At 38.0% G+C, this 17,261-nt stretch overlaps 2 protein-coding genes across 6 annotated transcripts in view; one reads left to right on the top strand and one right to left on the bottom strand.

Annotated features, from left to right (window-relative positions):
* Window positions 1-16,037, bottom strand: part of LOC144579780 (uncharacterized) — a 114,641-nt gene extending 98,604 nt beyond the window's left edge. Inside the window, exon 1 of the mRNA XM_078353389.1 lies at window positions 14,573-16,037. Coding sequence (XP_078209515.1) covers window positions 15,135-15,761 — 627 coding nt within the window. The 5' untranslated portion in view covers window positions 15,762-16,037 and the 3' untranslated portion in view covers window positions 14,573-15,134. The remainder of the gene's footprint in view (window positions 1-14,572) is intronic.
* Window positions 15,526-17,261, top strand: part of ZFPM2 (zinc finger protein, FOG family member 2) — a 473,192-nt gene continuing 471,456 nt past the window's right edge. For 4 of the 5 annotated variants that reach the window (XM_078353386.1, XM_008983372.5, XM_078353388.1 and 1 more), the window contains exon 1: window positions 15,526-16,061. Coding sequence is in view for 2 of the 5 variants with exons in the window: in XM_008983372.5 (XP_008981620.1) it covers window positions 16,022-16,061 (40 nt within the window). In the remaining 3 variants the exon portion in view is untranslated. Of the gene's footprint in view, window positions 16,062-16,441; window positions 16,610-17,261 lie in introns of those variants that run through there. The other variant, XM_017965638.4, reaches the window with a different exon arrangement.

Below are 17,261 nucleotides of genomic sequence, written 5' to 3'. Positions count from 1 at the left end.
CTATGTAAAATTGTAACTGAGATACTTAACATTATATTATAAATTATTGGCTCTCAGAGTTATTTTCTTTCAAATTTTTAAATCTCCATTTTGTAGCATTTCAGCCAATGTGGTAAGAAAAAAATTAGATTGTGACCAGGTCTATTTTTTGGGCTAGTTTTTCAAGTAGCAAAGCTAATCCTGAGAAGACTGGCCAGGTACATAGCAGATAAACAACATAAATTTATTTACTGATGATGAGAGAAGCAGAGAATTCAAATACTGTGATGATATCTTACATATGAAAATCTGAGTTTTGTTATATTTCATTGGAAAAAGATTTTTATCTTATTTAGAAGATGAAATTCCTCAATATTCCTTGATTATCTAATTTAAGTAGTTCTTTGTTAATGAGGCTAAGTTTTGGTTAAACAAAATGATCAGTGGGAAGTATTTTCCCATTTTAATCATCAACTGAACAATTTTCCTGTGAGCCTGAGAAAATAGGGGAACAGTATGTTGAATGGCAATGTGACAGAGCAGATTTTCTTTCTTTCTTTTTTTTCCCCCACAGGAAAAAGAGGATTAAAGTTAAGTAAGTCAAAAATTTGTTTTAGAATATAGTTGAAACACAAAATATTGTTGGTCACATCTATTTAGGTCTTTAGAAATTCAAATTTTATAATATTAACAGGAAATATTTAAATGAGATTTTGTAGTCATAGATACAGAAACACCTAGCCATGGACTAAATTTCCTACTGATCTTGAATATTTAAAACCTTTTTCTGCCAGATATTCTCATAAGCATCTATATATATATTATGAAAATCCTAAGGGTAGATTATGTTCAGCCACTAAACTGCCAAAAACATAAAAGGTCAGGTTCTCTTTATCCAGACATCTGGATTGGGAATTCTCAAAAGGACTTGTTCCAAAGACATGATTATTTGGGGTTTTCCTGTATAGAGTTCTTCAACATATTAAAATAGAGAAAAAAGGGCAATAAGAAAAGTATGTTTCATGCAAATCGAACCATGATGAGCTACCAACTCACACCAATCATAATGGGACTAAAAAGTAAAAAAATAACAGATGCTGCTGAGGTTGTAGAGAGAAAGAAACACACACTGTTGGTGGGAATGTAAATTAGTTCACCCATTGTGGAAGATACTGTGGCAATTCCTCAAAGACCTAAAGACAGAGGTACTATTCAACTTAGCAATCCCATGACTGGGTATATACCCAAAAGAATATAAAGCATTCTATTATGAAGGCACATGCACGTGTATGTTTATTGAAGCAGTATTCACAAAAGCAATGACATTCAATTAACCTAAATATCACTCAGTGATAGACTGGATAAAGGACCTGTACTACATGTACACCATGGAATACTATGCAGCCATAAAAAAGAACCAGATCATGTCCTTTCCAAAGACATTGATGGAGCTGGAGGCCATTTTCCTGAGCAAACTAACTCAGGAACAGAAAACCAAATACATGTGCTCTCTTATAAGTGGGAGAACACATGGACAGATAGAGGGGAACAAAACACACTGGGGCTTATTGGAGGATAAAGGGTTGGAGGAGGGAGAGGATCAGGCAAAAATAACAAATAAATATTAGGCTTAATAACCGGATCATGAAATAATCTGTACAACAATCCCCCATGACACAGTTTACCTATGTTAACAAATCTGCATGTATACCCCTGAACTTAAAATAAAAGTTAAAAAAGTGAGGTACATTTCAAAATTTGATGAATTGTCAACCTTATCAAGAATAGTTTAAAGGTCTGTGTAGGTGAGTAGGCACCACATGAATTGAATACTTAGACAATATTTTTACTATTTACAAATTCACAACCTAAAATATGGTACTGAAAACGAATATTTAGAATCACGGAGACATCAAATTTAGGACCTGAGGAAAATTTAATGATCCTCACTGTGAACAAAGAGGTGAAGTGAAATAAAATTCCCAAAGTGGATGAATCTAAACTAGAATTCTGGTTTTCTGATTATCCAGTTCAGTCCACTGTCCATATCTTTACAAGTCCAGGTTTCTTGACTGTCCACTATTAGAAAAGCTTAAATATCACAAAATAAACGCCAAAAGTTTTATAATTAGGCAGAGAATAGCTTGAAGTCCAGCTTCTCCGGCTACTGTGTGAGTGTAAGAAATGCACTTTTTCATTGTGATCCTTCATTTCCTCACTGGTAAAACTTTGTACAGACGGAAGTGTGTAGGACCAAAGCGCTGATCAATCAATGGAACAACCACAGGTAGCCTTTATTTCCGTGGCTAGGAAGAGGGATTGACATAGGTTTGGTCTCTGGTTGGTTCCATTTAGGTTTAGTCTCACAGGAAGTTAGGATACATTGTTGAGAAATGCTGAGTGTATGATTGCTGAGAAATGTTGAGTGTATGCTAGAATATATTGTTTGCTAAGAACAGTGGCAAGGAAAACCTAGCCACCCCCACCCCAACTGAAAACTACTTGGGGCATTCTAAAGTAACAAAACAGTATATGTATATCATACACCGGTTAAAACAATTCTTTAAGTAAGTGTGGGATATGTGACCCTACCCCCATGGCTCACTCCTGGAGAATACTTTCTACTTTGTCCTTGATCAGTGGTAAGCAGGCACCAGCTGCCTACCTAGTTTATCTTGGTTCTATGAGAAAACACAGAACACCTGTTTATTAATAATAATCATCTGTTCAGGGAGAATAAATACATGGGTCAGAAGCCCTCAGCCCAGAATGCTGTCAGCCCCACTAAGGCTCTCAGCTTGGCAGGCTATTGGCCCCCAGATAGTCCCACTTTGCTGTTCTATCTGGGCATCTGCTTTTTAATGCTTTCAGCGCCACCTGGGTGGGGGCCTCTAGGCCCAAGCTGGTATTGGTAGTACATACTGGTGGCTTATGTGCAGGTACTGGGTAACATTACTAACCACTGCTTTGTTAGAGTTTCAAAGTATTTTATAAAGCTTAAAGTTATTATTATAATCCAATTCCTCAACATATATATTAAGCCACTTATGAGGAGGGATGATGGTTGGAAATACATGTATTTTCTATCTTACATTTTCCCCTACAGTTGATTTTCTTACAATGCCATAGCAACCCACACAAAGGTGGTTGGTTGGTTTGTTCTGCCTGTTGAGTGTAATATTAGAGTCTATGTATTATTTTCTGTATCAGCCTAAAACCCAAACAGGAGAAAGCTATTTAGAAGAAAAGAAGTAAAAGTATTTTAGCTAAAAACACTTAATTTAAAAAGATCCTCATTTTGCATTACTTCATTTGTTGTTACTCATGGTGTTTGGTTGAGAATACATCGCAGTTCAGTCAGTATACGTTTAAATCAGAGTTTGAAACCTTGCAGCCAAGTCAGATTAGGCTAACAGGTTTATCGTTTTTGAGCTGTACAATTAAAAGTATTTCTTTTAATTTCATTAAATACCTTTAACATGGACATATTCTCTCCCCATCTCCAGAGTCCTCATCAATTCCTACCTATTAGATGTGTTTACTTCATTTTTTCATACTACCCTAAGGCCACTGGGCACATTAAAATTCACAGTCCCTGAGACAGGTTTTATTAGTATTTCCTTTTCCTCCAGAGAAGCAAATATAATGATAGAAAAGGAATGAACCTTAAAGGTGAGGAGGATAGGAAGCAGTTATTCAAACTATTTATTTAAACAATTTATGAATATGGGAAGAGGATGAAAACTCCGTGAAGTATAAAACAGAGTAATCAAATGGCCTTCTTAAAGACAGAATTTTAGAAGGCAAGAAGAGAGCACCACCCTTCCAAGAAGATCCCTTGGGCAGCAGTTAGGTTTGCCGTTGGTTCTATGTAACAGAAATCCAAATGCAGTGACTTAACAAAGCCGCTATTTAAGAAATCCAGAGTCAGTTTAGAGATAATATACTGCTAAACGAAGTCATCAGAATCAACTCCTTCCCCTTTCCAGGTATGATTCAAAGTATATATAGATTTTGTTCTTATGAGCACGAAATAGATTTTCTATACCCAAGCATGACGTTCTAGTCCAGATATGTACAAGAGGGTGGGCCAGGAAGAAAAGTTGCATTCTGACTTTTGGGAAAGAATATTTTATGTTCTCCTAAAGCCTCATCCAGCAGATCTCTGCTTGCATTTTTGTTATTCTGAACTACATCCCATACCCAAAACTATTTGGAGGATAAACTCCTAAAATTAGTACTTCGAACTGAATATCTTGAGTAAGAGTTGGGTTCTGTTGCTAAAAAGGAAGAGAAGAAAAGATCAGAATAATTTGTTAATATCTAACAATTATACAGCATTTTTGATATGCCAAGAACTTTACATATCTTAACTTTTTAAAATATGAACTATCCTGTGCATTACTACTATTACATTTCCCTTTTAAATATAAGTAAACGGAAATACACAACATTTAATAACATGCAAAAGATTACCTAGCTAAGAAGTGACAGCCAAGATTTGCACATAGGCAATCTGTCTCTAGGCATTGTAATAGTACTATGTTGAATATATAACACACTTAAGGAGGAACAAGATTTAGAATTGGCAGGTGCAAAGGGGGTGGAAGTCATGCTGTTGGCTAGACTGGAAATTTGACGAGTAAACTATATCAGAGGGTGACAATCCTACACTCTATCCATATTTCCCACCCCTTTTCATCAGCACATATGACTCAAGAATGATAGGTACAAGACTCATTTTTCTATAACTTAGTTAAGATACATTCAGATTTGGGTAATAAAAAACTCAATAGAAACAATCTTAAACAATACAAAACATCTTATTGGCTCATACAACAAGAATTTCAAAAGCATAGCAGATGCCACACTTAGAATGAGCAGGCTTCAGCTTTGTTTAAATGTAATTCTCTTCGTTATGCATTCCTCTGTGGGTTAGCTTTCTTTTTGAAATGGCTTTTCTCATTGTCAAAAATGGAAGACAGAGGTAAGTGATGCCATATTATTTCTTTTCTATTTCCAGGAGAGGGAATAGAAACTCCTCATAATTCTCTCTTAAGAGCAATGAAGGCTCTCCCCAAAGACTCTGGCAACTTACCCCTTGTCCAGAATTTGATCCCTTGCCTATTTCTAAATAATCACTAATGTGGAGGATAAGATTATATTACAGGATTAGAATTAATTAAGATCATCCCTATAGTAGAGATGAGGCAAGTTTTGTTGAATCACAAGTACTACGTGAAAAAGGGGTAGTTATTCAATGAACGAGGCTTCTGTTAGGCAGGTTGGAGGAGATATTACTGTTGGGTAGAAGTTAATAATGTTCAATAGTTATAAAATTCCAGAACAGCAAGTTAATAAGAAAGTAAGGTAGATAATCTATTATTTTTCTCACTAGTATCAGATTTCTGACTAACAATAATGACTGATAGAAGATAGGGGAGTGATGTGCTTTTTCAGATTTCTCAGGGTAAAAAATTATTTCTAACCCTTGAATTATATTTCCAGCTAAACTATCAACCAAGGATTAAGAGCAAAATATATATATATTCTGAATACATAAAGACATATTTCATAGATATCATTTCATAGAGTTTCATTTCATATATATCATTTATGAAGAGATTATTTTAAGATATGCTTCAGAAAAATGAAACTGAAAAAAATTTAAAGTGTAGAGGATACAAAGTGTGGTGGAAATGACTCATTAGTCAGTCCACTGAAAACACCTCCCAGGACAACAGCTGAGCAGGAAACAAGAAAGCAATTAGTTGAACAGGTAGATGAAAAGTTGCAAGAGGAATATCTTCAAGGAGTAGAACAGAATGGACCTCAAGCCATAAACCGAGTGGGTAAGGAAACAGAAGACATTAGTGACATGTTAAAGAAAGTATATTGGTTCATTACAAGAAAAAAGAAAGACAAATTGGAAACAAACAAAAACCTGTTTGAAAAAGTCCTGGTTTTATCACAAAGCAAACAAATGTCAGGCATAATTTTGAGCAATTGATGGAGTGCAAGGAAAAACCATGTATTCAACCTTGATTAGACACATTCTCCTGTAAGTGAATGTGTCCTGCAGGTTTCGAACTGTTATATCCAAAAAGAAGGAAATAGACTTATAGTTAATTAGCTGGTTTTTCAATGAAAAATATATCAATCATAATAAAATAATTGTGGTGTGTTCATTTTCAACTCGAATAACTAATGTGTACACTAAACATGGAAGAAAACATGTTTTTAGGACAAAATGTAAGTTTTATCAATTTTCACGATAGAAATGAGAAACTATAGTCAGAGGTAGAAAGAGAATAGGAGGGACATGAAAGTGGTAAAAACATAAATATCTTCATTCCATGCAGTGGGCAGGGATACTTTATAAATTTGTTGCAGCAGCAGATATAATTTCAAGAGTATTACATCACATAGAATTGGTTAAATGTGGTTGTTTCTGAGAGGTGGGTTATGGGGAGTTGGGGGAAACTTCATAATATAATCCCCTTTTACAATTTCATAATATAAAAGGGGTTTATATAATGAATATATCACTTTGATTAAAAACTAAGATTAATTTATAAGAGGAAAGTAAGTATATTGAAGTTGGTTTTTCTTCAATTTTTTTTTTGGATAATTGCTCCTATGAACTTTTTTTCATTCCCTCTAAATTTCACAGCAGTAAAGAAAAAAGAAGCAACAAGAAGACATTAGAAGGATCTGAGGATCAATCAACAAACTTTTGTAAACTTTTAATAAAGGGAATCGACCTAGTAGATCAGAGAAATCTGAAATTTAATTCCTAGCAGAAGTGACACCCAGCACAAACTGATTTTTCACTTACAGCGTAATCAGTTATTGGAAGCAACAGGAATTCCTGAAAGTTGGATGCAGATCAGGTTGGAAACATCAGGATTGGTGCAAAATCCCTGTATTAATCACTGAAAACCCTATGTTTCCTCCCATACCACACTGCTAGGAGACAACTTCTCCACGCCTGCCCAGAAGCCTAGGGTAAAGCCACAGGTACTTCATATACAGTGACATTAACTGAAGGTACTACCCTAATAAAAAGAGATTAAATGAAAGTTTTCACACAGAACAGTGAGATACCTAAGGTTCTCTCTGACTGAGCTTTGAGAAGACTGACTATGGAGGATTTTTATTTCTGGGAAATGTGATTAACTCAATAGCAGCATATTTAGAGGTATATATTGTAACCCACCAGCAGCAAGGTCCCTGCCCTGTCTCTCAAAACCTACTGCTTGACATTTTCAATCCCTACCCCACCCTTACACATAGACTTCCAATATGTGTTTAGTACCTTCGTCATATTAGAATCATGATACCAAATCCTATGGAAAAAAATAAATAAATTGGGAAACACCTAAGAAGCAAAATTCTCATGGAACTAAAGAAATCTTTGACAGAACCCTATAATTATTGACCACAAAGAGAGAGACAGAAGGGGAAACAACGATAATTTACTATATAAAGGAGCTCTTGAGAAATCAAAAATAAATCTAAAAGATTAAAATATGATTGCATGATTTAAAATGCAGTAAAGGCTTGGAATAGAAAGCTAAATTAATTTTTCACAAAATAACAACAAAAAAATAGCCAAAGGGATAGAAAGAGGAAAAGAAAATATTGAAAAACAGAAGTACACATCCATGAAGACTCAAGATATCAATAAGGGGCATTCCAGAGAAAAAGATGATACAAAGAAATTTATCAGAACTGTTGACAAGCCAGAACTTTCTAGACTGAAAAGGCTCAAGTTCTCAGCTCAGTCAATGGTGGGATGGGGCCACACACTGTGAAATTGCAGAAAATTAAAGGTAAGAAGAAGAATTCTGAAAGCTTCTAGGTGGGACTGGGGAACAGAAGCAGGCAGCATTCAGTGGATAAGGAAACAGAATGGAAGCTTCAACGCTAGAAGCTAGAAGCTGGTGAAGCACTGTGTTTAAAAATTGTGGGAAAATAATTTCTTACCTAGAACTTGACACCTTGATCACATATGAGGGCCAAGTAAAGGTAATTGTACTCTTGCCAAATCTCAAATTACATTGCATAAATATTTTCTCATGAGAATTAACTCCAAAAACAATGACATAAGAAAAGAAGAAAATGAAGGGGAAAAAAAAAGAAAAAAAAAAAAGGAAGAAGTAAAGCACAAGAGAGCAACATACAGCATTTAAGAAACCTGGAATCCAACACTGGATAAAATCAGGGGAATTCCCAAGGTAATGATGAAAAGGAAATTTCAGTCACAGAAAGCAAGTAGCATAGAGTGAATAAGAAGGGTAGAGAACTCCAGGGAGGATGCCTCCATTGGGGAAAAAGCCCCAACCGGTAGCTTATTTGATGCCTTTGAATGTACTAATATGTTTTAATTATTACACTAGCCAAGGATTTGGGGATTAAATAGTGATAGTGTATGAAAACACTAAGAAAATGACAGAGAAAGTAATTATTAACTACAAGAAAAACAGAGCTAGATAAAAAAATGCAATCATTATATATTATATGGGTTAACTGCCAATAAAAACATAATTATAATCTTTTGATTTGTCCCCAAATTTGGATAAAGTGTGCATTGGGAGAGTATAAAGCTGTTATATCTTCATGTTTTCATAGTAGATAGTATAGTCAATAATATCTAAACTAACACTTTAAAAAAATAGTTAAGCATGTTATTTAGATACCTAGGGTAAACAACAGAAGAATCAGCTAAAAGGAATTGGTGATTGTATCTCTGGAAACAGGAATTATTGCTGAGATGTGAGGTGGGACAAGAAATGGCTAATTTTTATTATGAGCTTTGAAAATCGATTTGGCCTTTTAATCTATGTACACCTATTTGTTTAATAAAAAGTAATTTTAAAGGGAACATATTAGTCATGTTTAATTTTTGTTATAAGATAAATTTTTTAAGTGATGTAATTATCCATTTTAGCTTAGTTGAGGTGATTCCATTATCAAAATGCCCTAGCATTGTTATTCATAATTCTACATCTTTAGTTTGCCCTAAATTCACTTCTAATGCATTATTTTAATATACTTTGGAAATGGATAATAGCAAAGATAAGTGATTTGATTAAGTCTGTACACATAGCAAGTGTTCTCAAAATCTGTTTAATTCCTTGTTTTGCATGTAAGAATTTATGGCAAAAGTTATAGATTAGAAAATAAAATTCACCACAGAAGTATAAACATTATTCATGTGAATTATAACAACATTCATAAAATTTATGTGCAAGGTAATCTGTTAGATGGTTATTCAAATGTGACAAAATAAAGTTGGAAGTAAAATCAAACATCTGGGGCCAGAATATATGCAATCAGGAAGGTTATGGATATGCATGTCAATTGATCATTATGCCCTTGAGGAACTGTGACTTTGAAAATACTTTTTCCCACGAGTTACCCTCAATCGAAGTGAATGTCCAAAATCAGTCATTGATAATGTTAAAAACTGTATGTGTATCCACTCAACAGTCATAAGAGTTCTTTGTTTTTTAGGATTGCTCAGGGAAAAAAATCAGCAAAAGTGTTTTTATATAACTCTTTCAGAGGAAAGTAGAAAATTTACTTGGATTGATATTACTAAATATTAAAAGATTCCATCAATCAGATCCTTTAAAGCAATAGATAATTTTTGGCTTCATTTGGTCTTTTGATTTGAGTGTAACAGGAATCAATTAGTGCCAATTTAGGCCAAAAATCTTAAAAACAGAAAGGTGGGAACAACTTATTTTAAGGAGGCATCAGTATCTCATTGACATCAAAGACAAAAGTACTGCTGCAGTCCATGGCCGGGCTGGAAGAGGAAATGGTATGCCATCACATGTTCCCATCTCAACTTCTCTCTCAGGACATTTATTTTTTTCTCTATATACTCTCAAACTATCTCCATTACTATGTTTATATAGTAATGCCCATGCCACAATTCCAGAAATTTTACTTCTCCTTCATTCAAGAGACCAGCCCAGGTAAAGAACAGAACTCTTGATATTAATTCTAGATTCCCAAGGAAGAATTGGGATGGGTCATATTTGGGTCAGATACTCCATTTGGCCCTAGCCTCCACCATCAGAACATGAGTTATGTGGTATAAAGATGGCTGCCATCTCCTGTACCTGTGATTCTATGGAAGAGGATTGGGAATGGTAGGATTCCCTAGAAAGGATAGAATGATTCTGAACTTTTTCCTTCAATAAGTTTGTTAGGACTTTCTATGTGTCCAACACTGGGGGCATAATTCTGAAAAAGTTACATTTTTTTTGTTTTGCCCTCACAAATCTCACTATTTAATTAAGTGTGTTGAGACAGGGAAGGAGCTGGTGAGAATTAGATTTATAGAAAATTAATTTGCCCATGTAATACAATGCAACAAGAGATGTTATGGTGGACAAAAAAAGATGTCATGGAAGCAGCTGAGAAGAGGTATCTTACTCAGACCTGGGAGGTTAGTGATGTTTTCCTGTAAAAAACATCTACACTAATTCTGCAAAGATGCATCAGGGTTAGCCTGGTCAAGTAGACGAAGATAAAATATAACAGAAATGACTAAGATTCTAACATTTATGTAGACACATATATAATGCTGATGGATTTAAACCAGAGTAATGTTGAAATGTTAATGAGTGTTTTGGCTTAGATTTCCCCCAAATCAGACTCTAGAGATGAGGTGAGACAAAAACATTCTTTGTGTTGACATTGCTTTTAGCACATTCTTTCCACAAGGATGGCCACTAGCAATTTCAGATTTGCCTTCTCTCAGTGTAGCAATCATAGCAGAAAAACAGCATGCCTTCCTCAGTGGTTTTAGAAAAAAGTTCCAGGGCTTTTATAGGAACAATTTGGATCATAGAGCCAATCGCTGTAGACAGGTGTGGAATATTTTGATTGGTCAGGGACTAGGGAAGACCACACTTGTGTCACTTGACCAGAGGGTTGGAGGAGTAATTCTTCAAAAGATATCAAGGCATTATTGACAGAAGAAGAGAGAATTAATGCCAGGCAGACAAAATCACATATGTCTATTAATATTTTTCTTCTACCCAGAGATATGTTGTGTATCATAAAGAGTTAGTAGCAAATAACTTTTTAAAAAGAGAGTTTATTTTATTAGATAAACTTTTATAGGAGTAGTAATTTGAACATAGAGAAATGGGTAGAAAGTAAAACTTAAATCATCCATATTTTAGTTTTCAATATATTATAAACATTTACACATAAACAGAGCAGTGATTCTAAACCCATATTGATTCACAGATTTTTTTCACCTGTTTTTGAAAATATGAGGAATTCAATAGACCCATTCCTTAGAAAATTATTTGTACATACAAGCTTCTTTCAAGGTATTGATGATTTCCATGAAGCTGAAGTTAAACCCCCTGATCTAGACTGACTGAATGTTTTCAAAGCCCTCAGCTCCTTTGCAAGTAAACAGATAGTGTTTTTCGTACTTAAAAAATAGAAATGCCATTTAGATGAATTTGTTGATTTTTATTTTTAAACTGCTAAAATTATAAAGATACACTAATACTAAACACTATTTTCATACTGCATTCTTGTTCAATTCAGAGTCACAATCTTAAATCAAGGCAGATAAACTGTATTCAATTGCTGGTGAGGATACAAGGGCAAAAAATTAAGTCTTTCTGAAGCTTTTGAATATTGTTTACTCCCATAATAAAGAAGGCAGCTTGCTGCCTAATAAGATGTGGCCTGGGAGGTTGCTTTGTCAATTTGTTGATCCCTTGGAGGAAAGAACACATTTTAAAAACAAATCCAAGAGTAAGATATACATGAATGCAATCCATTTACACTGAGAGTGCATTTCTGAACTGTGCCAAACAAAGTAAGAATTTTTGTAGAGAAATTATTCCTTCTACCTTGCCTTCCCTAAATAACATTATAGTCAAGAATTAAATGTATTTATATCTATAGGAAGCACTTTACAGTTATCTGCCTTTTCTGGAACAATATTATAAACCACCATAAATTTGTGAAAATGCTAAATTTGTAGGTTTGCCAGATAAAATACAGGATGCTCAGTTAAATTTGATTTTATATAAGTCACAATTATTTTTTAGGATAAATATGTACCAAATATTGCATGAAACATACTTACCCTACAAAATTATTGTTTGTATTTAATTAGACATCTTGTCTTTTAATTTGCAAAATCTGGTACTCCTATAAACTTGCAACTAATATCATTTCATGCAGTTGTAAATAAGCACTTGGTTTTGCATATTAATGTAGTTTGGGTACTGGCATCTTATTTTATTTTCCTATGTATGTTTTCTAGCTAAAATGACTATTTAAGAATATAGTGTCCTCCCTTATCTATGGTTTTAGTTACCTGAGGCCCCAAAACAGGTCAGTATAGTACAATAAGATGTTTTGAGAAATAGGGATAGAAAGAGGAGAAAGACCACATTCACATGACTTTTATTATTACAATGTATTGTTATAATTGTTCTATTTTTAGTTATTGTTATTTATCTCTTACTGTGCCTACTATAGAAATTAAACTCTATCATAGGTATTTTGTATAGGAAAAAGCAGTATATGTAAGGTTTAGTACTATCTGTAGTTTCAGGAAAAAACCATATGTGTAGGGTTTAGTACTATCTGTAGTTTCAGGCATTTACTATGGGCTTTGGAATATAAGCCCTGGATATAGAAGGGTACTACAATATATACAATTTTATTTTCATTGAAGTTGTAATAGAATACTTTGAGCTTTTATTCTGTAAACAGTTTCCATTCACATATCTTTTCACCTCCAAAGAACTTTATGAAAAAAGCTAGACTGAAGTAGATGTTTGTTTCAGAATGATTTCAGATCTTTTTTTTTAACATTTTAGAAAATATTAGTAAAAGTTGCTCATTTCCTGTTTTTAAAGTAACTGGCATTTTTCATGTAATTTAAAATGATTTGTTTTTTTAAAAGCAGAAACTTTTATAAACAAACGATTATGTAGACATTAAATTGGTGAGCCTAGAAGTGAGTAATTTATTTTTAAGCAAATGAGAAATTATTTTGTGTTGTTATTTATACATTTGCACATTTATAGTTAAATTGTAATTTGTGATACACAGGGTATTAGTTGTGAACTGTGGTTTTCAATATCACAGACACATTTGTTGCTGTGGTTTTGCAATATCATTCCCTGATGCTTTTCTCAATTGTGGTTTTCATCATCATTGTTTGATAGTCATGTAGCTGTGGTTTGGGGCTGCTATATCCATTTGGACAGAGATAATTGCTTATAGGTTTTTCTGTCTTTTTATTTTACAACCTTGGTGAGTTAAACTTGAAAAAACAAAAACTATACCTTAAATATCATTAATATTCTCATTAAAAATAATGAGAAAATATAAAATGTAATAGTATTCCCTATTTTAATTCATTCCTACTGACTATGATTAATATATATTTATAATTAGATAAACTAATATCTATCTCTAATAATGCATTCTGGTTATTTTATCAGTCTTGCTTTGAATTATCTGACTTTTGCTCCTTTTAGCTTTTAAACTATATATTTAGCTGAGATTTATTTGTTTTTCTTTTGTATTGCATATTTAACCATTTCAAACGCCAAAAGAAACAGTCACGATATTTTAATTCCAATAGGCATTCCTTTTGGGTGACATAAAAATTCAGCCAGTTCTGTAAAGATTTTTAAAAACCATTATGTACAACACATCTGATTCTAAGTACACCAATTTAACTGTAATGAACTGAAAATGAAGGAGGTAAAAATCTGTAGTTCCCTGTCTGCTTATTTATTCCACAACACAAATACAAATGGCCCTGCTTTTCATGGTACTTTCAGCCTTAATTTGTTGGTTCTTCACAGGAGGGACTTGGTCATTTAGTGCATTTTCCTCTGCAGAGGACTATGTATTCTTACAATCTCCTATGGTAATAGTACTAATGATAATGTAATCAAATTCACAATTGGTCTTCAGCTTTGTATTAAGATTCTCTTGGCCATACCTTTCACAAGGCAACTCTTTACACCTTCCAGAAGATGTCCTGTTAGGGTTACAAATGACACTGATTACAGTGCCTCTTACACACTGAGCATCCTGCATTATGCTCAATCAGCCCAGGCTCTGTTCTGACCCCAGACCCTTTTAGAGTATCCAGTTTGGTGTGGCTCACACAAATAATAGTCAACCAAACAGAGGGGGACACAATTTCAGATCAGAATGGTCCATTTCACAACCTCCTGGAGGAAGAGTCAGCAGTATCTGGGGGACTCATGTTAACTGCAGTGGAGTTTATTAGTAAATACTGATTACATGAAGCAGCCAGTCCCACAGCACTTGGATAGAAGCTCCTTCCGACCCACCTGGGAGTATATATTTAATACTCACTGTATATGAAACTGTAAGAAAATAAGCTAGCCTCATACAGCTTAACTTGGCCAAAATAATAACTATGCAAATCACCACAAAATTTGTTCTTTTGGCTTGCAGTTTCCCACATGCTACATATACAATAACTGAATAAGAATGAAACAAAACTTTACAAGCTAAAAAGAACCATGAAATAGTTACTGGGTCTTACCTGCTTGGGAAATTATAGCAAGATCAAATCTTTTATTAGTCGATCGGTGCTTCTCTGTGGCAGAAGAACTAAGAGAATGAAAGGTCACGGGGCAGGGTGGGACTACAGAACTTCCCCAGAGTTTCTCTAAAAGTTACTGTTTTTATTAGAGATGGTTCGTTTCCCACCTACGGCTAATCAGCTAGCTAACGCTCGCTCCTCCTTTTCAAGATGAGAAAAATATCTGCTTGTCTCCAAATTTGGAAATTTTACAATTTAAAATGGAAACTGGAGGTGACAGAACACGTTGAGGATGCGACTCAGCACCTCTTCCACCCGGGCCCAGAGCGGGACCGTCCTTGTCCGCAGCGGTCTCCTGAGAGCCTTGAGAGCAAAGAAATGGTCTTCTGAGAGCCTGAGCAGATGAGCGGACTTAACTGGCCCCAAGACACACAGTTGGCATTTGTGATCATCTGGCTGTCGCTGAGGACTTTGCCAGTGGCCTAACCTTCCTGCCAAGAAGCTGGGAGAGGGCGGGGGCTGGGGGTGAGCGGAGGGGGTGGCATAACTGAAAGCACAAAGTTTAGGGAGAGACTGAGATTTCTTTGTGCCCCGCTGGACGGGCAAGGCGTGAGAGAGGAGAGTTGGGGTCTGTCAGAGAGGGCTGTTGGAAGAAGTTGCCTGGAAGGGGGGGCGGGTGCCCTGGCAGCTGCCCAGCGTTGACGCGGTGACAACTGCAGAAGGTGGCCCTCCTCCAAGCCCTCCCGACGCCTCCCCCCAACTCCCACCCACCCCTGCCCCCATCCCCCACCACCGCCTGGATCGCCCGGACTTCACCCGACCGAGGCCGGGGCCGTAGTTTGCATCCGGACTGGCTTTGGATGCAGCCAATCCTCCTTTGGCTGATGGAATAGTCTCCCCTCCCTACAGCCCCGGCGCGCCCCTCCCTCGCGCGCCTCGCCGCCTCCCGCGGCAGAGCAGGAGCTGCGCGGCCCGGTGCGGCGGCGGCGGCGCCCGAGTGATCTGTCCCGCACGCCGGGGCGAGGGGCGAGCGAGCGCGCTCCTCCTCCTGAGCCCTGCGCCCCCGCGCTCCCCCTCTCCCCCCTGCTCGCTCTCCCGTCCCTCCCTCCTCTCTTCCTTCTTTCCTTGTTATTTCCCTCCTCTCTTTCCCCTTTTCTCTCCTCCTGACCGTTCGCTCGAACATTCCCATTCTCCTCCCCGCGGCTCTCCGCTCTCCCCCTCCCCTCCTCGCTGTCACACTCTCTCTGCCCCCGTCTCTCCTTTTCTCATTTGCTTGCTCATCTCCGAGCGTGGATCCGCGGCTCCCGGAGGAGCCCAGCGCCTGGAGCACCTGGAGTCCGGCCGGCGGCGGCCCGAGCCTGGCCAGCGGCGGCAGCGGCGGGAGCCGAGGGAGCGGCAGCCCCGACCGCGGGCACCGCGGGAGCCCCAGCGGCAGCAGCCGCCGCCGAGATGTCCCGGCGAAAGCAGAGCAAACCCCGGCAGATCAAACGTAAGTTTACGCGCGGGGCCGGGAGTTGGTGGGATTATTGCCCAGGACCGGGGTGCGCGGGACGGGAAAGCGGTGGGTGGGCTGCGGGGCTGGAGCGTCCCTAGATGTGTCAAACTTTGCCTGAGCAGTCGAAGGGACAACTAGACAGTCACAGACAAACAGACCGCCAGCCCGAGCTCGGGCAGGAGCGAGGCTGCGAGGAGCAGCCCGTGCTTGCCCCGCTCAGCCCTGGCGTTCTCTAGCTGCTGCTGCTTTTTAAATTCCGACCCGCGCGCGCTGCGAGTCCCCGGCGCTGTGTAGTCCAGCCGGAGGGGCAGTCCCGCTCCTTTAGACGCTCATTATTGTTGTTGTCATTGCTGCTGTGCCGCTGACGTGGTACTAGTCTTGGGAATTACTTTTAGCGACCGGGGTAGAACTTCTCAGAAAAGCTGGGCGGTGGAGCCCTCGGGGCGAGGGAGGTAACTTCCCCGGGCGGTGGAAAATCAGAGCGTCGGGGTCCCGATCCTGGGCGGTGCCAGAGCCAAACCAAACTCGAAGCGAAACAAAAAGTAGGTGTAAAAGTTCGCGCCTCTGCATGGGGCCGCCGTGCGTCTCTGCCCTGCGGGCCCGGGCTGGTGCCTGGCAGGTCGCGCCCTGAGGCTTCGGGCGGGTCCTGCTATTGCCGCCAGGACGCTCTGCCGAGCGGGGATTCGGGTGGTGTCTGGCCCTGGTGGCTCGCGGAGTCCTCGCTGGGAGGGGCCGCCCGTCACTTCCCAGCGCGGAAGCTGTGAGTTCAAGGCGGTGGGCGGGCTGGGGACAGCGCGGCCCAGAGCCCGGGAGTTCCCGGGGTCCCGCTGGTGCTTAGAGGACACTGCTGATCTAGAGACACCTTCCCGAAACACGCACGTTCGCAGAGATCAATCAAGTCGGTCAACTTTCTTGGCTTGGGGAGAATTCCTCCAGTGGTGTTTTATAGGCCTGCGACGTATCTTCAGTGCTTTGGCCAAAAAGAAGAAAAAGCCTTATTAGTTTATTTTTGCCAGCCTGATAATGTGTCTGTTTCACCGTGTTTCCCAGAGTCTGGCAATTAGTTTAAAACTAATTATCATGTAATTTTAGGGTAAGACTTTAGTAGTATCCCTTTCCCCTTGATTATTAACCATACTCACCCCACCGCCAAATGTTGAAAATTCTATTTGGTGTAGTTTAAAAATAAATCTT

This window comes from Callithrix jacchus, chromosome 16 (assembly GCF_049354715.1).
Source record: "Callithrix jacchus isolate 240 chromosome 16, calJac240_pri, whole genome shotgun sequence".
In the NCBI taxonomy this organism is placed as follows: domain Eukaryota; kingdom Metazoa; phylum Chordata; class Mammalia; order Primates; family Cebidae; genus Callithrix; species Callithrix jacchus.
Note: the sequence above shows the minus strand (reverse complement) of the source record. Positions and strands in the feature narration are given on the sequence as shown.